The following is a 24,368-nucleotide window of genomic DNA, read 5'->3' on the forward strand; positions in this document are numbered from 1 at the left end:
ATCTATATTCTTTCCCATTTCGTAGGCCTCCTTAGCAATTATTTTGGAGGCCAAAGTAACAGGACCACCCAATACAGGAAAGGGCTGGGTATGAAGTGGCAGGATCCCTGCTGCCTAATTTCATGCCTCCTCTACCCCTATAATTAAATGTAGTGTATAACGTATCATAGTTTGCAAATACAAATTTGTTTTTATCTAGAACATAAAATGTGGCATGTGTACTCTTTATGTTGTGTGTTGAAGTCAATGGGGAACTGATCGATTATACTGTGACTTTGTGTCACTTTATGAGTTGAGGTTGGGAGGTAAAGTGATGTAGCAGCATAATAGTTCATTCACTTCGAGGCTGGTGAGACATGGATTTGAAATTCTGGCTTTGCCACCAGTTCTCTGTGGCCAAGGCAAAGGCAGTAACAATTTTGAACCCCAGTTTTGTGATTTATCAAGTGGTTATGATGGTACTTACCTTGGGGGGTGTTGTGGGGATTAGAAATAATAGATGTAAAATTACAAAATGTCTGACATAGTAACTGCACAAGGAATTATAATAACTATTGATGATGGTGATGATGCAGCACTATCATACCCCATGTCCCTCCTCATCCAAAAGAAAGAAACATGCACAATAATTCAAAAGTGAAAGGCAAGGAGAAAGCCTGTGAAATAATGTGACATGCCCACAAAAATGCCTGATACAGAGTAAGCACCTGACAAATGGTGGTGGTACTCTTATGGTAGGGAGGGGACAAGGGAATGGCTGCAGAGGTAAGGACGGATGAGACCATAAAAAGCTCATATGACATGTTGAAGGCTTTGATGCTAAGATTTTCGACTTGGGTGTTATCAGTCAGGGTCCAGTCAGAAAATAGAAACCGGGCTTCCCTGGTGGCGCAGTCGTTGAGAATCCGCCTGCCAATGCAGGGGACACGGGTTCGAGCCCTGGTCCGGGAAGATCCCACATGCCGCAGAGCAGCTAAGCCCGTGCGCCACAACTCCTGAGCCTGCGCTCTAGAGCCCGCGAGCCACAACTACTGAGCCCGCATGCCGCAACTACTGAGCCCACGTGCCTAGAGCCCGTGCTCTGCAACAAGCGAAGCCACCGCAACGAGAAGCCCGTGTACCGCGATGAAGAGTAGCCCCTGCTCGCTGCATAGAGAAAAGCCCACGCACAGCCACGAAGACCCAGTGCAGCCAAAAGTAAATACATAAAATAAATAAATTTAAAAAACAATAGAAACCACTTTAGTTATTTCAAACAGAGGCGATTTATGCCGGAAATTGGTTACCCAGTGATGGAAGAGCTAAGAAGCCAAACAGACGGCAGGGAGCCTCTGCTGTACCCAGGGCTGGAGGGACAGTGCCAAGAGGTAGTATCACCAGAGCCCCAGAAGCCAGAGCCATCAGCTGGAGCTAGAACCAGTGGCCAGTTGGGACCACTGAGGGAGGGGTTAATGGGGGGGGGCGGGGAGGCGGGATCCAGGGAGGGCACACACCTACTGCCAGAGCTTGTGCTGAAGACAGAGAGAGAAACGGAGAAATAGCCTGGCCTCTCCTTCCTCCTGGCCTTTCCCTCAGTTCTTCTGCCAGTGACTGCCATTGGCCATACTTACTTAGAAGCCAATTGTAAGGGAGCAGGAAAATGCCATTCTCTGTACTAGAGGGCAGAGCAGGGGAACGTCAGAGAATGGATCTGAGAACCAGCTAGCAAGTGGCTGAAGTGCAGGAGGCCTCATGGACTGTGATGCAGTCAACCATCTCTGCCAGTATGCAGGGAAGAGAAACACAAAGCCTTAAAAGCTTGCATAGGATTTTCTGAGTCTGAAGCAACTTAAATGAGGCACTAAAAGGGTACACTGGATTCAAAGGAAACTGACCTAAAAACAAGCAAAGAGGAGGTAGCAGTCAAAAAGTTATCTGCACAGCAGTCCAAACACTAAGAATAAGCTCTCATGCATTTGATTGTAGTACTTGCATTATTTATAGTTGTTTATGCTCAAGTCTCTCAGGGCTAAGTAATGAATTCCTTTAAAGCAGGAACTGTCTTCCTCATCTTTGTCACTAGCACCCAGTGCATGGTAGTCTCTGAATAAATAAATGTTCATTGAATGAAACACAGTAGAGCAAGCGAGAGTGATTTTGCTGAGGAAGAAGACAAATACCACTCAAGAAGACAGAAAGTTGTATCCACCTAGAGGGGTGGGATAGGGAGGGAGGGAGGGAGGCTCAAGAGGGAGGAGATATGGGGATATATGTATACATATAGCTGATTCACTTTGTTGTACAGCAGAAACTAACACACCATTGTAAAGCTCCAATAAAGATGTTAAAAATAGATAAATAAATTTAAAAAAAGAAGACAGAAAGATATAGATGATATTTTCCTAAGGCAGATTATTAAAGCAGCAAGATGGAAGTCTCTGGAGAGATGGAGTTCTTTCCAGAAAGTGCAAGATAAAGCATCATGGTAAGAAAAATTAGGAATGTTAGTTAAGTTGTAAATTTTATTGGCAATTTGATATCTTAGCACAACCAGGTGAACTGCTACCCTGGAATTAATTTTATTCTAAAAGGAATAACTCATTGATAATCAAGGAGCTAAGACCCTTGAGGGACTTCCCTGGTGGTCCGGTGGCTAAGGCTCCGTGCTCCCAATGCAGGGGGCCCAGGTTCAATGCCTGGTCAGGGAACTAGATCCCACATGCCACAACTAAGAGTTCGCATGCCACAACTAAGACCTGGTGCAGCCAAATAAATAAATAAATATTTAAAAAGAGAAAAAAAGGAGCTAAGACCGTGAAAGAAAGGGTCACCGTGGATTTGGAATTTAAATAACAAGGAAACACTGAACACAATTTGGTGTGCTGGTAGCCTCAATTATTCATTGGTTTCTTAACTCAATAAACACTTAAGAGTGTGCCAGGCATTGTGAATTCTACACTTTAGGACAACAGGCTAAAAATATTATTGAAGGTATAAACATTTTTACAGTAATCTTATTTTTTTTGAACGTTACAAAACATATGTTCATTCCAAAAATTTGGAAAGATGAAGTGTAAAAGAAAACAAAAATCAATTTCAATCTCAGCGCACAGAAATAACCATCATTTACATTTTAGAGGATTGCTTCCAGTCTTTTTTTCTATGCATTTCTTATATAGTTGTTTGAGGCAATATCCTGTTTATAACGTTGTATGCTACTTTATTCACTAAATGTCCCAAGTTTTCTCTCAGTCTTAAATTCTTTGGGTATGTTATTTTTCCCAAGTGGCATTTTCCTGAAATATTACTTTTTAAAAATAATTTCCCATTTTTCAAAAATTAATTTATGGCAGAGGAAACTCAAATTCATGTTGAATTTATAGAAGTAAATCCTTAAGATTCTGGAGACTTCTAACAAACAGGCTTCTGAGAAGAAAGCCAAGTAAAGTGTTATGATGCCTTCTGTCCAGAAAGCTACTTATGTATTAGAGGTGATACAGAACAAAAGTCAGTAATCATAAGGCTGATAAGAAAAATTTATCCTATGATAAATACAGTTTATAAATTTACATGAACAAACACTTTTCTAGCACAAATATTTTAATTGATAACATTGCTTTTGCCAAATATTTATGCTCTCAAGGTGACAAGGCAACTATCCTTGGAAACTTGCAGTGTTACAGAAAAATCTTTGCCTTCTTAGCAATCAAATTTAGACAGAAACTCAATTTTATGATAAGTTCCTGTAAGTTTGAATTTTTATAATAACGGAGATATAAAAATTCACTTACCTATTTTTTTCAGATATTAATCTCCAAACTATTCTTCTTTATTAAAGTATAGTTGATCTACAATGTTGTGCTAGTTTCAGGTGTGCTTCCTAGTGATTCAGGTTTTTGGCAGATGATATTTCATTAGAGGTTATTACAAGATATTGGATATAATTCCTTGTGCTATACAGTAAAGCTTTGTTGCTTATCTATTTTATGAACTGCAGTTTGAATCTGTTAATCCCAAACTCCTAATTTGTACCTCCCCCTCCCCTCTGGTAGCCGTAAATTTGTTTTCTGTGTCCATGAGTCTGTATCTGTTTTGCTCTATACATTAATTTGTATCGTATTTTAGATTCCACATATAAGTGATGTCATACAGAATTTGTCTTTCTCTGTCTGACTGACTTCACTTAGTACAGTAATCTCTAGGCCCATCCATGTTGCTGCAAATGGCATTATTCCACTCTTTTTCGTGGCTGAGTAGTATTCTATTGTGCATGTATATCTCACACCTTCTGAAGCCCATTGTCTGTTACTGGGCACTGGGTTGCTCCCGTGTCTTGGCTGTTCTAATGCCATCCATCCGCCTTCTCTCACTGTTGGCGCTCACCCAGGACGGGTCTTACTGCCTCTTGCCATCTGTCCCTATTCCCTTTACCAAACGATCTCTCTTTCTAAAATACTTAGTTTCATTTCAGTGTTCTGCAGTCTCCCTACACTGTGCCTATGCTGAATGTATTATTTATCTTGCTTGAGATTTACGTTTCATTTTTTTCTCCACTTTGAGAATTTGTGTCTTGAATCGATTTTGGAAATTGGTGAGCATTGTTTGTTCAGTTATTGCCGCTTTTCTCTTCTCTCTGTCCTGTCTTTTTAGAACACCTCACAGATACGTGTGGGTCCTTTCTGTGCTCTCTTCCATGAAGAGTCATCTTTCAGCTGTAATCTGTGATATCTCCTCAGCTCTGTCTTCCAGTTTCTGTAGAGCAAGAGCCTACTGTCTGATTCCCGTTGTGTTTGCAATCACTTATTATAATTGTCAAAAATTCACTTACCTTTAACTTACCTATCCGGAAAGAGAATGGCTAGCACAACACACACATTATCTTTGCAAAGCATTCGTGCTTACAAAGAGCACATTCTGTTCAAGGTTCTCTGTTACACCGTCAATTAAGGCTTGTAGCCTCTTACTTCAGTTACATTTTCTGGCCAAGGTGCACTTAAAGAGTATGAGCTAATAATATATTCCACAGTTGTTTCCAGTTTTTTCGCCGCTTGAAGTAAAGCCTGTGAGGAACATCTTTGTGCATAAAGCCTTTCCATATTTGTTTCATTGAAGTGTAATCACTGAGTCAAAGGATAGTAACGTTTTAAGTTTTGTGGTCTATACACTTCCTGAAATTCTCTCAAAAGGTGGTGTCCATTTATACACTTGATATGTGAGAGTGCCCACCTTATATGCCCTTGCGTTAGTTTTATTTTTGAAATTGTAAAGGAAAACCATATCGTCGTCATTATTTGCATATCTTTGATTACTAGTGATCATGAACATTTTCTTTTAAATGTTCACCGAGCATTTTTCCTCTTTTGTGAGTAATAATGAAAGCAAAAGCGATTTAACTGAACAAAACTCTTCCAAACTTTTCTTTCATAATGTAATCTTTTTTTTTTTCATTGTGTTGAGGGACTCTTGGTGATGCGAGACTCCTGATTACATCAGTACAGTTTTTGAATTATGCCTTAGCTTTCTCTTCTCCAAGCTAAATAAGCCTAATCCGTTTATCCGTCCTCAGTGGACCTATTATCTACCCATTATGTTAGATTTTCTTATTCTCTGTGCCAGCTTCAGTTTCTTCACATTTTCTTGTAGTTCTCTTAATAAAGGGCTATTCAGTATGGGTGGAGAAGGAAGGTTGCTTCCTGCCTCTTGAGTGATGGAAGCTTATACCTACCATAGTTATACAGTCCCATGTGAGGTGTTGATTTTTTTTTCCCCTGTAGATATGGAGTACTTAGAACGTTCCAGGCCCTGCTCTGAGTAACAGGATACAAAGAAACATAAGGCATGATCTCTGTCCATCTACCACATTGGTCTGAACCCAGCCACGCAATGGACCCTGCGATGTGATAGAAGTCCTGGCCTTATGAGAGTAACAGGCACAGCACCAGCTCTGCTTGGGGCCAGTGGGGGGGGGGGGGGTGCTTAAGTTATTCTGAGTCCTTTCTGCCTTTGCAACCCAAATGACAACCATGTTATTTTCTTTTGTTGCTGATAGTTCATTAATGCCAGCATATACCCATTTTGTTTTCCAAGGCAGATTTAAATGTCTCAAGTCGCAATGACTGAAGGTTTAAATTCAAGCTAACATATACACACACGGAGCTTATCATTGCCTGGTTTCATGGTATTTGTTGTGTACAGATTCTAGAAAAGCAGTATGTCAGCTTCACAAAAGACCATACTGTCTCCTTTGGGGAATAAAATTGATATACATGAAATAGTTAATAAATGCAATAAGACTGTATACTAAGTTAGATACTACCAAGGTCAAATGTACGGCACCTTGTACAGGTAGAAAGAGCAGTACTGATTAGAATCATTGGGGAAGGCTATTTGGAGAGTAGAATAAAACATTGTTCTGCGAAGGAATTTTGTACGACTTACGTAAACTAAAATGTGGGCTAGGGTGTTCCAGATAGTGTAACAGCATAAGCAAAGGTATAAATTGAGAGAAAGACTAGCTTGTTTAAGGGTCAGTGAGGACATTGTTTTGGGAGAACCTTCTCCAGGTTTTTGAAAGAAAACCTGATTCGGTGCCATTCAATTCAGGGTAAATTAAAATGCCTTAAATTATAGGAGGAGAAATGTAAATTTCATTTGATTGGTAGTGGGAAAAATGTTGAACCTTTAGAAGAGAGACATGATGAAGTCTGTGTTCTGTTTTTAAGAATGAGAATGTGATGGGATGGTTGGAGCAAGAGAGAAGAGAGGTTAGCTATTCTGTTTTGTTTTGCTTTGTGGCCCTTGAGATGATAAAGACCGTAGGATAGCAATGGGGGAAAGACATGAGGGCATGACTCTGGAAGTTTTCTTTCCAAGGTAGAATTGTCTGAAAGTAACGACAGATTGGTAGGTTTTAAAGAAAAGAGAAGAGTTATAAGATACCTTCTAGCTTTTCAGCCTTGATGACCCAGAGAATGGTGATACACCACTGAGCAAAAAGAGGAAATTGCAAAGTGATTGGGACAATAGGAAGTATCAGAATTTTGTTGACTTTATGTACTTCTGGATTTATCTATCTTTCTACAAAGATGTATTTGGGGTAGCTCATGTAAGTGTATGAACTTTGATATCATAAGCATATATTTCTCATTGATCTGGTCAAAAGCCCTGTGAAGTATATTATTATCTCCACGGTCCGGATGAGGCTCAGAGAATGTGGGTGATTTGTTCACTTGGCGGCGCAGCTGGGATTTAAATGTACTTTCAACTCCTAACTCAGCGATTTAGCCCCCGAGCTAAACTTTCTTCCCGGGAAGTGGTAGTGGCAGTTTGAGGAGGAAACTCCCCTGATGGCTTTTCGAAAGGGGAACTAACAAAGTATTTTAGGATCATCAACATGATGAAAAGTTTCCTTGTGTTTTTATTGCAGTTTATGTAGGAAATGCTAGGGGTGGTAGGTAAGGTTCCTAACTTTTACCTAGCAAGTGGATATCCTGGATATCTCTCTCCTAGGAGCTTTTAAGATACCATGTCTCATGTAGTCTTCACAGCAGCCCTCGGAACAGGTTCCCTTTACCAATGAAGAAGCTGCAGTTGAGGGAAGTTAAGGTCGCTTGGCCAAGCATGCTGGGAGACTTGCTTCACGATTAAGGGGAGTGGCTTTCGCGTCTAACAGATTGGAGTTTCAGTCCTTCGGCCTTCGGTTCGCTTGTCCGTAAGATGGGACTGAAACAGCAACAGCAAAAGTTGGAAATATTATCCGAGGATGTATGTCTTTATTACTAACCGTAAGCACCCAGTAGATGGCAGCCATCAGTGCCGTTCTTTTATCGCAGAGTCATAGCTAGAACCCATCGACCTTTCTTCTCTAGCCATTAGTTTTTCCATCATACGGTAGTACTCTTGCGGAAGATAGTGGACGAAACGAAGAATTTGGAAGAAATCACAGAGAAGTATGGAAAAGAAGACAGATTTAACACTCAGTAATTTTTTAAAGGAATATGTGCGCATGATTTTAAAAAATGAAACAATACAACTGGATAATGAGAAAAGTAAGTCTCCCTCTCTGCCCTGATATCAATCCCCTAATGTCACTTTCCAGAGGCAATTAACGGTAGAGTTCTCTGTTTCCCTCTTTAGATATTTTATGTGTATACAAACATACAGGGACATAAATATGCCCCTTTTTACACGGTGATACCGTAACAGTGTTCTCTTCTTCGATGCCATCACCTTTTACATAACTAAACTAAAGCACTTTTCTTCTGTAGAATAACAGCCTGACGTTATGAAAATTTGTTATATGGAGGGTTATATTCGTATTTTTATGAGACAGAAACCCAGAAATAAATGTAAGAGGTTCAAAATTGGCAACTAGTGGCCTTTAAGTGAAACTAGAGAACCTTTAAAAACTGTATAAATGCTTGCTAACTGGTTCTCAGGATGTCTAAAGCAAACAAAAACTATTATTATTAAATGGAGAAATTAAGATTACTAAAGGATGGAGAGGAACTGTTTTCTAGGCTGACGCGTTGAAGGGCGTGCTTAGGACCTGGCTGCCTTCTCTGGGCTTTGGACTGCTGCTGTTCTTGAAAAGAAACCGTGCCTGTCCTCCCTTCCCGACTTCCGCCTGTAACATGCTCTGCCTCCGAACAATCGTGACTTTCTATGTCAGGGTGGTTTAGAAGGAGCTGAATCTTGAAAATTTAAGAAGATCACAAGGTCTAGAAGCTCCTCTCACGGGGGAACATTAGGACTTGCTCGCTTCTGGGGGAAAATTCGTTTTTCAGATGTAGCGTGAACGTGTCAAATACTTGTCGGGGTTAAAGAAATTCAGGGTCTCTGTTCAAATTGGGAGCAAGTGCGAGCCCTTAAGCCAAAAGAGTAGTTTCAAAGTCCCGCTGAGAATGAGCCTTTGTATTTTGTTCTCTGGCTCGGTCGGGGAAGGGATGCTGCATTAGGAAGTTAAGTGTTCTTATTACAATAAAATAAAATGATAAATAAGGTGGGGGAACATACAGGAGCATGATGCTTCGGGCTTATGTGAAAATTTTTGGCATTTGCCTGTTTGAGTTCCTCGGCTACTTTATTGATTTAATAACCAAAGCACCCTTTCTCTGCACGGAGGAGGGAAAAAGAGACCCTTGGCTCCTACTCCTTGTTTCTCTTCTGACTAGGGAACCCAGGACAAGTTACCAAGAACTTTCTAGTCCTTTGCTTTCTCGTCTGGAAAAGGAAGATTTTAAATGAGAGATTTCTAGTTCTAAGATGCTGTATCACTTGCTTATTTGATGAAAGTACTGTTGTTGGTTTCTTTTTTAGTCCCCAAAGGGGGGATACCTATAAGGAGTAGATAGAGATAAATTAAAACTACCTAAAGCATTTCATTCCTGGTTGCCCAGTAACCATTAAATCCCTCAGCAGTCAGGCAAGAACCGCATTCCTGCCTTGAGACAAGATTTAGTCCTTTCTGAACTTACCCTCGGGCTGTGTTCCGAAAGTTTATTTGTAAGTTAGTTGCTTACAACTTGGAATAAAATACGTTATGAAGGGTGGTTAGGTCCCCCTGAGTCACAGAATCTAATTTAACCCTCAGAGTGCCTCGTGCACCCAGATATGAATAGAATGCAGCTCCGTGTTTCTGTGGGAACAAAATGCTTCTGGGGTAGAAACTCACATTGCCTGCCGGGGTTTCTTTCCCTGCTCCCAAAGCTTCTCTGGATGAGAAGAACTGGACATTTAATCATGAGAGGTCTAGTTGCCTTCCCGGTCACTCCACTGACCTTTCAGCTTCCCTTTCTCTGGTCCTCATTTTTCTTTATATGCAGGTTTCTGTGATCTCTCAAACCCGCCCCACCCGCTGTCCCCTGCCCTGCATCATGGTCCTTCCGAGCGTGCCACCCATCCCCCTCATGCTGGTTAGGATTGCAAGCACACTGATTGCAAGCGAAGCCCCATTTCTCCGATAACAGAGGAGGAGCGGGGGAGGCCATCCAGTGCTTTGGGTGTCAGAGAGATCTGGCCTTGAATCCAGGCTCTGGGATGCAACCTTGGGGAAGTTACTAAAAGTCTGTGAGCCTCCTGTTTCTGATCTTGAATGAGGTTGGTGATAAGGAACTCAGGGCGCCGTGAGGACTCAGTGGCATCAGGCACAACACCATCTGCCCTTGAGCGCTCAGTGAATGTTAGCGTTGCTTTCGCCATCGGCTCACCACTTCCATTTTCCTCTTAAACTCCGTAGGGAATACTTGGGTACAAAAAGGGTTGAAGTAAGAGTCACCTACGTTTTTTAAAAAGGCTGCTTTAAGGGCTTCCCTGGTGGCGCAGTGGTTGAGAATCCGCCTGCCGATGCAGGAGACACGGGTTCGTGCCCCGGTCCGGGAAGATCCCGCGTGCCGCGGAGCGGCTGGGCCCGTGAGCCATGGCTGCTGAGCCTGCGCGTCCGGAGCCTGTGCTCCGCAACGGGAGAGGTCACAACAGTGAGAGGCCCGCATACCGCCAAAAAAAAAAAAAAAAAAAAAAAAAAAAGGCTGCTTTAAGCTTGGCCCCGAGTAGTTTTGTCCAGGAGGCAGGAGTCAAAGGAGAATAAAGGCTGGGTCAGATTCAGTGAAAGCTGAGATAAGACGTAGAGAAGGGGGGAATGGTTCCTGCCTTTTGTGCAGTAGGAGGCAATAAAAAGGGGGTGACGGGAGCCTGGACATGGCTGCTGCAAAGGGAGAGGGGAACACTCATTGGTGAGACTTCAGAGCCATCTAGGAGATGTACAGAGGACCTCAGAGTCTGCCTACTTCTTGGACTGAACCCTCAAACGGGTCAAGTGAGGGAGGACATGCTTCATATCAGGCAACTTCCAACTACATCAGAGTTTTGAGGTGATAAAGAAGAGTCTTTTCCCAGTAACATGAAAATTTCATTTCTTCATTCGAATGTATTGTCTAGACACATAGACGGGTGAATGCGGATCTCTCCCTAAGGCATCCTTTCTTATTAAAAGCAACTCGGTCTATGTCAGGGGACGAGGCAGTCCATTATCTAATGAAAAGCTCCTGCCACTGATGAATTTTATAACAGCTGCAGCTAAGTGGTGGGTCTTCTTTTTCTTTTTTAGGAATGATTTCTATATTAGTATCTTTAAAAGGATCTAATCACTAGTATCTAGTCTCCAGGAAACGTAACACCTAAAACTGAACCATACTTCATTTTTATAAACATCATGAGACTTCTGGATGCATGGGCAGTTTGGGTCATGCCCCCCCCCCATTCCTCTCCCCAGCTAGAGTATACACAACACAGAAACGGGCACATTTTATCATGTTCCTGGCCACTTACACATCTTGAACTGTGTACTGTCTTGGACTAACTATTCAGGCTTAAGGATTTAATAAATTATCTTCTTCCACCTCTCAAATAGCAGCAACAATAATAAAAACCTAAACAATTTATTTTCCCTAATAAGATTAAATGGTGAGTACCAGCCTGAGGCAGGAACATTCCAAAAAAAGAGTTTTGCAAAAGGTTACTTTGTTTTTCCCATGGTAATTAAGGTCAGATTGCCACTGATGTCCACTTTGGCATCTGTTTTATTCACAGTGGTGTTGAGGGGAATGGATATTGGGGGTGTGTGGGAATTGGGGACCAGAGAATGGAGAGAGGCAGACAGAGGATGCAAATCATTTTCAGTTAGAACCTAAAACGTACACTCTTAGATAAAGGATAGACTACGAAATCTTAATCTGAGTTTTAAGACTTCTGAATAGTTGAAAGTTAGCAAAGCTTAACATTTTAAAAATAACGTTTATCTTAAGCGCGATGAGTAAGGAAAAAAGCTACTTGGCTTTAAGGAGGTTTTGCACTAATAAAGAGATAAAGATATGAAGGTGTCTAAAGAGTTAATGAAAAATTAGTTACTTGTAAGTGTTCATGTATACGTAGGCATTAATTTTCAGAGAAATAACTTGTATATTTAAAAATTCTAATCCTCATATCCGGGCCAAATCAGATTTTTGATAGTCCCATGCAAAACGAATGTCTAGTTAGATGCTCCGCAGATCTTTTTATGTCTGGAAGAGTGCCTTAGCCATATAAGCCATCTACTGTAACGTTGTTTTAAACATTAAATTAGCTGTCAAGCTGTCCTGCATCAGTGACACCCCTTGGTAGCAAGAATGGGGAACCCTGTGATCCAAGATCTTACTGCTTTGTTCCTCTGCCCCAAGAAGGATTGCAAGGGAAGGATGCTGCTCTCTACTTGGTATTATGCATTTTTTTGTTGCTTATAGTTCAATTAATGTGTCGGAAGTACATTTGCTGCAAGTAACAAAATTATCTTAACCACATAGGGGTTGATGTTTTTTGTATAACAAGAAGTCTGGAGACAGTAGAGAGCTAAGGAAGAGTTCAGTGATGCCATCAGAGATCTGGGCCTTTGTTCTGCTGTAGTATCTTCAGTGAGTGACCTTTGACCTCCCGGTTGCTTAATGACTGCTGCCCCTCGGGCAGGAAGGAGAAAGGACCTTCTCCCTCTCAGGCTCTTTGTCTTTCATTTTGGAAAAGGAAACCCTTCCCTGCAGATATCTTGTCAAGCAAGCATTGACCCAAACCATGTCCTCCTCATGGCTGCCAGTGGCTATAGATTAGAGAATTGAGATCCTCCAGACTTTGTAGTAGAGAAAGACCGGGGAGAAAGACTTTGAAAATGAGTGTTGCGTGAAACAACCTACAGAATCTGCAGCAGTTAAATACAGCTGAGTCAGCTTTCTAGATTACAAGCATTCTCTCTAGATCACCTTTGTTCTTTCTCCTTTTATTCCAACTCCTTTATGTCTGGGAAAGTCTTGATATCTGTGTTACGTGTGTTTCAGAAAAGAAGCCCAAGCTCAGGCTGTGAGGGGTAAGCAAGAGAATTATTCCAGTGATTCATCCAGAGCAGTGGGAAGTGATATTATTTGAAGAGAAGTCAAATGTGGTATCGATGTCACTAACGGCTTACACCTGGTAAAAGTAGGGAAGTTCCTTTCCGAATCTCATTCAATTCAAACCATTTATTGAGCACCAACATCTACTGCCCTTCGGTGCCAGTGATATTGAACAAAACACAATCTTTCCAGAAGTCTCCATTTCCTTTTCTCGTCTTTTCTTCCTCAAGTAAAAGGATGAAAGATAAAGCTACTTCTAGTTAGATATATCACTCATTTTTACCAGTATTGCTATAGACTTTATTGTATATTGAGTATTTAAATAAATCTTAAGCCTTTGTGGGCTAACGTAGAAATTAATCACTATTTCATAAATAACATGGCTTATATGGAAAATTTTCAGTTCCATTAACCTTACAAATGTTCACTGGAATAGTTTATGTCGTGTTGGAAACTACTTTTGCATCTGATATACACACGGTTCTTTGCAGTGTATGTTTCTGTATGTACAGAAGCACGGCTCTTTGCAGTGTATGTTTCTCTACGTACAGAAGCCTGCTCACATAACCAAAGAAAATACATATTGATTTTTGTGTGAGTGAAGTATTTATCTTTGTCTTTTTCCCAGTATTTTAGAAGCCTGAATCTTCAACCCCTGAGCTTAGTGTACAGTTAGGCCCGCAACAGGTGCTTAGATAAATGTGAATTGATGATTTTTAAATGTATAAGTAATGGTCACTTCATGATATACAGTCAGTAGACGAGTTATGGGTTTGGGTTCTGTCTTCTCATATTCTTGTGCTGGAAAAGTAAGTGTACTGAGGCAGTATTTTTGGTGGCACAGTCCTTTAGTTTGAATGCATTAGTAAATGGTGGAGTCCAAAGAATTAATAGCTGGAAAATTTTGGGAAAACCCAGTAAGAAATGTTTCCACAGCGTCATTTGAGTGAAAGCCAGATAACAGCTAGTTATTGGAGGAACTCGACAGTAAAAGCTTTGACATAGACACGAAAAAGAGGGTGGAAGTAAATTTGGGGGGAGAATAGGAAGTGGTCTGGCTGAGGCAGAACTCCAAAAAGAAATGCCTCCTGGGGCCAAACTGGTCATTTAAATGACTGAAGGCGGCTGGGTGGGAAGTGGGTCAACCTGAAAAGCTTCTCTTGGGGCTAATTGGGCCTCAGCTTCCCCCACTGACATGCAAGAAGGTGAGTCTTTAGGTTCTTCCAGAGAAGCAAGACGATGGGAAGCCTCCAGATTTTTAACTGTTGGCAAATCATTCAACAGTTTAAAAAACCATTACGGGAGCCAAAACCAACCAACCAAACAGAAACAAAAACCGGATCTGCAGACTAAATTCAGCCAGTTTGTGCCCTATGGTCTGTGGTTGCCGGAGAAATCATTGAAAGATGAGGCTAGCATTAAAGGAGATGGACATTTACTGCTGTTTCTTTTTCTCATGAAAATAGATTTCCCACAGATTCCCCAACTGTGAGAAAGGATGGTAGACTGGAAATAGGTAGTGTCAACCCTATTACAAAGGAAGTATGTTTTTCCAGCCCCCGACAAAGAGGGCACAAAATTTTTAAAAACTGTTTGTGAATTTGGTTATATGAAAAATTGTAAAAGGTATGAAAATCAAGTCACATTTGATCATTTAAAAATGTCTCGCCTTTATTATACAGAGTAAAATTTAATTAAACTCTCTCTGCCCTAGAGAATCTGTGATGTGTGTTCATTTGTGAAGAGAGTGCGGAAAGGATGGTTAATTAATGAAGTGTAGAAGAGAGTTGAAGGAGACTGGGGTAATTTTATAAGTTTGTGGAGTTCTGATAGTTGCGTCGGTTCGTTCAGTTGCCCGTGTTAAGGCTCGAGGAACACACGGGAGAGCAGTGACTGAAGGTTCTGAGTCAGAGAAAGGGAATAATACCGTTCAGCCCAGTGATGAGAGTGGCCTGTGTGACTGTTAGTCTCTTGTTACGGAGGAGACCAGAAGGAAAGAGCATCGGCTTGATTTGGTGTGGTTCTAATTGGAGCGTGAAGAAGATGACAGAGAAGGCTGATCAGAGATAGAGGATCAGTTTAGACACCTTGCCGATTGATGTTTCTTCTGACCACAAGGATGGCGAATAAGGAAGTGCTTAGCCGGAATGGCTTTTTCGGTGAGTTGACCGAAGGAGAAAAGGCGCCATATGGAATTCGGGAGTAGGGAATGGAGTTAAGGATTTACATTCTTTGAGCACCATGGCACTTGATCCCTTTAAGTCACTCCCAGGTTTAGTTACTTCTGATGCCTCCATGTCTGGCGCAGCGTCTTCTGAGATCAAGCTTCCAGCTTTCTGTCAGGGTGAAGCCAGGGTGGCTAGGATGCTTGGCTGCATCCTTGGCTGCGCGGGCTAGGGGAGAAGGTGTGGAGGGCTTTAAAGAGTTGCAGCTACTCGCTGCATTTTCAGCCACATCACAGCCCTCAGAAGAACCCGAGGCCTCTCATTTCTGGGACTTCTTGGCTGTGTAAATGGGCATATGCTTCTTGTTCGTGCCCCAGTTGCCCCTCTTGCCCTCACGTGAATTGAGGCTTGGGGTTCCTCCTGAATCGGCTCCCATCAGGTCATGTTCCAAGCTTCCAAGACACTGCAGTCTCTTCTCCTCTCCTCTCCCAGTTTTGTCTCTTTTCTTTTAGGTAGATGTCATTTTTAATTCTTTTTCTGTCATCCTCGTAGTTTGACCTGAGAAATAAACGAGTCTGTTCCATCTGCCATGTTTAGCCGGAAGTCCCAAGACCTAAGTCCTTAACATGAAGTGCAGGGCCCTGCAGTGGGCCTCCGCCTGCCTACCGGGGGTCATTCTTCATCCTTGCGCTCTGAGATTTCAGCAGTCTGGGCCTTCTTAGGATTCTTAATGGTCTACCCTCTTCTCTGCTTAAGAGCCTTTTGTGTGAACATGCTGACCTTTCATCTTGCTTTGCTCTTCCTACTCTTCACCTGGCTAACTCCCATCACCCTTCAGATCTTTGCTTAAATGTCACTCTCTCAGAGAGGCCTTCCTGGCCTGTGTTTCCCTCTGTGCTCACTCTCGATGAGCATTGAAAAGATAGGTGGAAGGATTATGAATAGATGGAGGTCTTTCTTTTTAAATTTTTTTTTCCTTGAGTGACATTGATTTATAACGTTAAATGAGTTTCAAGTGTACAACATTATATGTCTACTTCTGTATACCCTACAGTGTGCTCACCACCAAAAATTTAGTTTCCCTCCCATCACCATAGCGTTGACCTTCTTTACCCATTTCCCCCTCCCTGCCTTGCCTTCTAGTAACCACTGCTCCGTTCGCTCTGTGTGTTTGGTTTTATTTGGTGGATGTCTTTTAAAAAGCTACAAGCCAGTTTTGCCTACAGAGTCTCTCTGAATCATTACTATTATTTGATATCTATTTTTTGGTGGACAAGGCTTTGAGAATTAGAGCCCCAATCCTTTCTGATTTGAAGCTTAAGTAGAAGGAACATGGTGCAGCAGTGTCCACATGAGTCACCTCTCCATTATCTGGGGGAGAATTCAGGCCCAGAAATAGTATTTAAGATACCCGGTGTCTCCCCCCACCCCCACCCTCCACCCCCACAGAACTTTACATTGACCATTTGTTATAGAAACTGCTTTCTCAACAAACCTTTTACCAGAGCATCGAACAAGAAAGCAAAGCTGATTTGAATTTTCTACTCTTCCACGAGAACAATGTTGCTAAGAAGTAGTGAGATTGAGCTGAGGAAGGCCAAGCAAAAGGAGGGAGCCAGAAACGCCTTGAACAACCCACAGTCAGGATTTGGTGCTCTTTTACCTCACAGTTGAACTTCCCTATATTTTTATTTTTGGTTTGGGTTGGTTTGTGTCTCTCTTTCACAATTCTAAGTCTTCCACATTTGTGCTACCCTGTGGATACTTTATTGCTTCTCTTCATTTTTCAGGAGAATTCTAGATAATAACTGGTAGCAAATAAGTAATAGCATTTCACACCTGGAAGCAACTTGATAGTAATTATAAAGTCACAGACTCAGCTTTCTGCAGTTCATGCGAGTATGAATGTGTCATTCCTATTTATCTCTATGTAGCTTTATTTTTTTTCCCCATTGGAGTAAAGCTCAGTGTTGATGATGAGGTTTTAATGAGTGTAGATTGTAAAAGGCCTCAAATATATCTAAAAAATTATAGACCAAGTGTCATGTGTTAGTGTACCTCTTCTCTCTCGGCTGATTCTTTCAAGATATGTTCCAGAAATCCTCCGTATTATTGAAGAGTTCCCCACGATTCTGCTTTGTACTCTAAAGCTTCTGAAGCCTGGATATCTTGGCTTAATTTGCTTTCAAGCCAGACTTGGTTTGAATTACTCAGTTTATCTCAAGCCTCATAAAGGCCTGTCCGTGGCTCTTGTCTGTTCTAGTGAGTTTGAACTGATAAGGATAATACTTGTCGCGGGGAGAGTCCATTAGAATGCTGTAGGAAGAGTGAGGCTGGGAAATCAGAGATATATTATTATATTAATATTTTAAAATCTACTGCCTTTCTATATATTATGTTAGTGTAGGGGGGGAGCAGACCTTGTTGTGGCTTCTTTAGACAATTTGGAGAATTGTTAAAATGGACGTGCAGTAGTAGTTTAATTCACATTGTATGCCAACACTGAAGTTGGAACTATCCCCCCCCCCAAAAAAAAAATCATACGTCCTCTAGATCTTCTTTTTCACTCATGATCACCTGAGTGATTTGGAATACATTTCTACTGGGAAACAGAGCTGGTAGGAAACAAAGATCACACCACGAATTCGTCTGCTGGGGTAATCTTCAGCCATCCACCTCTTGCCACTCATTACATTTATGAGGTCATTGTCATTCTTTCTGCCTAATATAGATAAACATACTGAAACTGTGGGCCTTTCTAAAAAGTGCCCACAAGCCATTGGAAAGCTGGACCCCGGAATACTCCTTGTTTTAAATTCTAGACCTCAGTTCGCTCATAGGTAGCAGGATTTTTGAAGTATGATTAAAGGGCAGAAAGCAGCTGTGAAATTGAAAGGAAGGGCCTTAATGTTTTATTTCTATAATATTTTCCAAAATTTCCCATAACTTTCAAATGCTGAGGTGTTTTTCAGTCGTTTTGCAAGAGCAAGTCCAACAATGTATAGGTTTAGGGCTCAAACTTGATCGGTCATTCCTCTTTTCTGGTGAATTTGACACCTTCCACCACTACCTTCCACAGAATGAAAGTAAAAGTCATGCAACAGAAATACTTAGCAAAGTCGAGGGAAATTCAAGGCTAGAGAAAGGTGCAGCAAAACCTGTTATTTGTTTTGTGCCTCAAAGTAAAAGTCAAATGGACCATCACTTCAGTAGCTGGTGATGCAACTTGAGAGCATAGATGGTGTAATATTTCCCCTTGTTCCTTCAGTTTCTAGATTTCTCCATGTTTAGGCCAGAACCAGCCCTGGATAAAATCATTCAAGTCATGAAGAGGAATGTACAGTTCAGCATGTTTATCCTTCCAAGTGCGCTCTCTACCAGCTGCCATGCAAACATCGTGTGACTCGTTTCTTGGATAGTCTCACGCCTCTTGAGTTCCGGTTGTGAGAGCTAGTGAGCTCATCACGACTTGGGCCAAAGTCCTGGAAAGGCAGCTCCCAGGCAAAGTGGAGGCCGGCCTCCCACGGGGGATGGGGATCAGGACTTGAAGCTTTATTCTGCATGCATACTTTAGCTACGAGATCAGCTCCAGCCTCAGCCCGGGGACAGTGTCACATTGTCTGCAGCTGTACCGCATCTTGAGGTTTCAGTGTGTATCCTACACATTTTCACAAGGCTGTGGAGACTTATCTCTTCCAGCTGTAAGCCAGAGGGCGGATTCAGACAACACAGATGGTTAACTCTCTGGAGTAGGACTTTCAGGGTACCAGAACTCCGTTGCAGTTCACTGATGGTTACTGGATGATATAAATGTGTATGGCTTCTGTTGCATTATGTTGAAAACTAGACATTTTCCCTGCTACTTTCTTTTGGTCTTCCTGAATCACTGTTTGATAATTGGCTGGACTGTGGTACATAGGAAACTGGTGGCAGAAGTCTTGTTCTCCGCGTTGTGTTCGGGGTTATGCTTGAAAGGGTGTCAGAGTGGATTAACGCCAGGCAGAATGTGCCATAGTTAGAAGGATTTGAAAGGGAAGAAGGTTTAAACTGCTTTAGGGAAGCTGAGAGCACTGCTAGAGCAGGAATGTTCCAGATGCTTGTCTCTGATAGTATTCTACCGTGAACCACGCCCTGAAAGAATCAGATCATCCTTGCCTCTCCCACTTGGATCTCTAGCTCCTGGAATCTGCCAGTTCTTGATATGTGCTGTGAGGATTGGATGGAGCTTCTGACCTCATTTAGACCATTTGTCCTGAATTCTGAATAGATCCAGGAAAACCGGACAGAGTAGACACTTTTAACTTATTGAATACCTTTTCCTGGCATTCATCATAAACAAGAGACCCACAAATATATCCCAGAGGTGAGTTTTTGGTCTCATTGACTGTAATAGTCATTAAATACTCTAAAAGCCCACAAAATGGAATGTAGAAAGACAAAAACAAAAGACCACACAGGTCTCTGTAGAGAGTTTATACTTGCACTTTAACAACATGGAACAAGAAACTGTATTAAAATGTACAGTTGAAGACTCCGTTGTACTTGAAGGTGCATATGAATTACCTGGGGATCTTGTTTAAATGTTGATTCTGATTCTTAGAGCTGGGTGGGGCCTGAGATTCTGCATTCCTAACAAGGTCCACAGAGGTGCTGGTGCTGTTGGTCCTCGAATCAGAATTTGGGTAAGAAGGATCTGCCCGGGCTCTCTGGGGTAGGTACGTGTTGGTAGCCACCCATGGTTAAGACATAGGTGAGGGCTGCCTTCTTATCCACATCTTGGCTACCAGGTTTATAATGAAAGCAAGTCTCAGAACAAGCTCTGTCACATACGAACACTTACTAGCCACAGAGCAGAGAACCTTTTTTTTTTTTTTTTTTTTTGCAGTACGCTGGCCTCTCACTGCTGTGGCCTCTCCCGTTGCGGAGCACAGGCTCCGGACGCGCAGGCTCAGCGGCCGTGGCTCACGGGCCCAGCCGCTCCGCGGCATGTGGGATCTTCCCGGACCGGGGCACGAACCCGTGTCCCCTGCATCAACAGGCGGACCCTCAACCACTGCGCCACCAGGGAAGCCCCAGAGAACCATTTTAAAGCCTGTGCCCAAGGCACAGTGAAGTCACAGCCCTGCCTTTTTGAGTGCTTGGCGGGAGAGCCTCACATCCCACACCTACCCGCCACAGTCCTTAACACAGTGGTTCTCAAAGTGTGGTCTCTGGACCAGCAGCATCAGGAGCACCTGGAAACTTGTTAGAGATGCAGATTCTCAGGCCCTCTCCAGACCTGCGTAATCAGAACCTCTGAGCATGAGGCTTAGGAATGTGTATTTTTAACTAGCCCTCCAGGTGATTCTGGTGTACTGCTCAAGTTGGCAAACCCCTGCTGTAACAGCAGGATTTTGTCAGCCATCTAATTGAATTCAGGCAACCAGGAATCCAACGAACTACAGCTGGAGATTTTGGAATCCGGCCTAGGGCACCATTTTTAAAGGTGGAGGGCCTGCTAGATTCTTCCCACGCCCTGTTAATGGAAGGGCAGGGAACGTTTCTATTGTAAACCCTTTTCAACAGTCCTGGTATTTTGTAAACTACTTATATCACTAACACAAGCCCATACAACATTAATTTGGATACTAGGTGTATTAATAGGATTTTAGGTGTAACAAGAGCTAAATATAGCTGAAGCACTTAACAGTGGCGGCTCTGGAGTGAGGCTTTTTGATTAATTGCTATAGTTAACCACCCCTGGAGTGTGCTTTCCTGATTAAGACAACTGACCGCCTCTGCAATGTAGCTAAGCTAACACACACAGACTTCATATTGTACGGTCCCTGCGAGGGTTTTTTTTTTTAACTCTTAAAATGTACTTTATTGAGGCATACCTTAAACACAATAAGATGTAGCCATTTTAAGTGTACAGTTTGAGTTTTTGACAGACATATGCACTCAAATAACCTTCATATCAATCAAGATATGTAACATCTCAATCACCTAAAAAATACCGCTGTGTTCCTTTCAATTAGTTACCCACCCCGTCCCCGCTATACCATCTATCTGCCTTCTGTCAGTGTATAGGTGAGATTTACCTCTTCGAGAATTTCATATAAGCGGAATCAAACAGTATTTTTGTTTGTTTGTTTGTTTTTACTCTTCGTGCCTGACTGCTTTTACCCAGGGTAAGTTTTTCAGATCAGCTCACAATGTTGCTTTATCCGTAGTTAGTTCCTTTTTATTACAGAGTAGTATCCTGTTGTGTGTGACTACACCACAATTTGTTTATTCATTCTACTATAGTTTTCTTTTCAGTTTTTTGGCTATTATAAATTAAAGCTACTGTGCGCATTCACGTACACATCTTTTTGTGGACGTGTTTTTATTTCTTTTGGCTGAATATCCAGGAGTCGAATTTTGGGTCATAAGATAGATGTATGTTTAATTTCATGAGAAATTGCTAACCTGGTTTTCCAGAGTAGCCGTACTATTTTATATTCCCACCAACAGTGTCTGAGAGTTCCAGTTGCTCCACATCCTTGCCAACATTTAGTATTGTCGGTCTCTTTGGTTTTTACATTGAATATTTTAAAGTAAAATACAGGCATTGTTTTTCTTTCCCCTAATTTCTATTTAGGTGGTTATATTCGGTCTCTGCAAAGGCCATCAATCTAATAATGTTGACCCAAGCAACTTGGGTATGGATTAAATTATTTCCCTTTCTTAACCTCCAATTAGAATTGGTTCTGTGGGTGCTATTTGATTATGGCAGTTAGTCATGTTTGCCAGTATATTTTTTCTTTTTTTCATTCTTTTGTTCATATATTCATTCAGTTTGTCAGTCAGTCCCTGAGCTGTATTAGACCTGTTCTTTTCAGAGAGCAGTTGTATGTTAAGTCACTGGGAAGTACGACAGAAGTAGGGGACAGGGTACTTGTCTTCAGGGAGCTCTTTGGAGCTGGGTTTATGAAACATAAACACACAAAAATGCAAGAAAAGAAATATATCTTGGCGTATATCAAGGCTTACGCAAAATTGAGTGAGGGCATCATCTAAATATAGATTTCTGCTAGGTGAGGTGAGTTGGGGCTTGATAGACAGGTGACATTAGAAACCACTGTAGCAGAAATTGTTGAGCTGTTAATCCGTGCAGAATATTAGAATGATTGCACCTTAGAATATAAAGCTAAATGTTTATTTTAGTCCCAATTTTATTTTACTTATTTTAATCTCTTTTAGAATAGCAGTATCTTCATTAGTACAGAATATGTACAGAAACAAATATCCATTCTGATAATGGATTCGCAGCTTTTCTTGTTGACATCTAGTATCATTTTTGTACGTTTAGCTTGCATCCAAAGTTTTGAGCAAACACTTCCAATTAGTACGTGTGTGTGTACACACGTGAGTTTGTGAACTTCTTTTTAAGCCAGCTCTCTTTTATCCTGCTGAATTAGTTACTTTCTAGGTAAATGCAAAATAGTTAAATAGAAGGAACCTGTGGGATCAGGTGGACCTAAACCTGGAATGAGGGTTAACTGTGCCAATTAAATTTTAAAATGCATCTCACACACAGAGACACACGCCTATGTTGGGTAAGAAATATTCAAAATGTTAACGGTGCACATCTTTGCGTAATGGGATTACGGATGATTTGTTTACTTGAGTTTATAGTTTCCTTTAATTTCCAAGTTTTCCACAGTGAGTGTGTATAACTTTGGTAATCAGAAAAACATGTTCTGTTGCCGCTTGATTGTTTGCTAAATTCTCATAGCTGTTTCAGGGAAATCTTCCCTGTTCTCTTTCACCTTGTGTAGCAAAGTTCACTACAGTAGAACCAAGATTACAGTCTAGAAAAAAGAAATACCTGTCCTTCTTTTCCCTCTTGGGCACTAGAACTATATGAGCTCCCTGCAGGCTATGCCACTGTCGTCCCTCACAGAACTTAGCTTTCCTGATTGTCAAAGAGCAAAAAGACATTTTTTTTTTTCTTTCCCCACATTGACAGAAATTCACCTTTCCAAAATTGGGGCATATACATGAGATTTTTTTCCCCTAGCCTCTTGTTGTTGTTGGCAGATCATTGGGAGTTTGTCTGTGCCTTTTGAGAAAATAACAAATGATCTTTGTTTTCCCCCTTTTTTCTTCAGCTGACCTGAATAATGTCAGGTTCTCGGCTTATAGGACTGCCATGAAACTCCGAAGACTGCAGAAAGCCCTTTGCTGTAAGTATTAACCAGTGCTCGAAATACTTGATAGTTAGTTATTCTTTGGTTTAAAAAAAAAATGGTTGGGAGTGTTTGCTGTTGGAGCGGGGAGAAATAGCTCTCTCAAGTCCAGGTGTAACATCGAATTCATTTTTTTAAAGTATCTTCGGCTGAGTGTTCACCTAGACTGCTTTGATACATTGTTTAGAATCCTTCCTGTCACCATTCCTCAGCTACTGATGTTGAATTGATAAGACACCAGTAATTTTTATTTTCTAACTAATGGCGTTGGCATCCAGAATTATCTTTATGGAACTTGAATTATCTCCACCTGTTGTACCTTTACTTCTTCTTAGAAAATGTATTGAATATTTGAAGTATTAGCATCAGATTGCCTTACCCAAACCAAAGTTCACGGACGTGTATTGTTTTTTAGCTTGAATGCTAATGTTCAGATAAACACTGTCGTAGAAGAAAGATGACAAGATTGTTTTTCTGCTTTTGCTAAATAGCTTACATCAGTGGGAAAAATTCCCAATGTGTCATACAGCGCTGTCTGTTCATCAGATAGTGTATATATCTGTTACCAGGTATAGTATTGTTTGAGAGCCCATGTATGTTGTTAATGTGACCTCGAAACAGATAGGCACCGTCCCTACCCTAATGGAACTTACAGTCTAATGAGGGATACACAGGGTGTCCATAAGTCTAGAGACATAGGTGCATGTATATAAGATCATCAAGAACATCTACAATCTGTGGAAAAAACAAAAAAAACAAAAAAACCCCACCTCTATTAAGGCTTTATGGACACCCTGAGAAAAAGTGAAGGGACAGTTTCAAAGTCATATATTTAGTCATGAGGTGGTATCTATGATACGTGAGTCCAGAAGGGTAAGTAGAGCTCACTCCAGAAAGAATGTTCTCGTCAGAAGGCAGAGCATGTGCTGAGGCGTGGGGTCCAGAGATGCGGTCAAGAACTGAAAATACTGCAGCATGGCTAAAGCACAGGAGCTCCAGGGAGGAGGGACTGTGGTAAAATATTTGGCTGGAGGAGAAGCAGGAGGCAGATTGTGAAAGGCCTTTTAAACTGAAGTTAAAGAGTTTAGAGGTCAGTGGGG

General features: G+C 41.5%; 1 protein-coding gene across 23 annotated transcripts in view; it reads left to right on the forward strand.

The window, feature by feature from the left end:
* The window catches only part of DMD (dystrophin), a 2,551,447-nt gene that overhangs the window by 2,414,526 nt on the left and 112,553 nt on the right, over positions 1-24,368 (forward strand). For all 23 annotated transcript variants that reach the window (XM_067023689.1, XM_067023685.1, XM_067023692.1 and 20 more), the window contains one exon: positions 23,191-23,265. In XM_067023689.1, coding sequence (XP_066879790.1) covers positions 23,191-23,265 — 75 coding nt within the window. The remainder of the gene's footprint in view (positions 1-23,190; positions 23,266-24,368) is intronic.

This window comes from Kogia breviceps, chromosome X (genome assembly GCF_026419965.1).
Source record: "Kogia breviceps isolate mKogBre1 chromosome X, mKogBre1 haplotype 1, whole genome shotgun sequence".
In the NCBI taxonomy this organism is placed as follows: Eukaryota; Metazoa; Chordata; class Mammalia; order Artiodactyla; family Physeteridae; genus Kogia; species Kogia breviceps.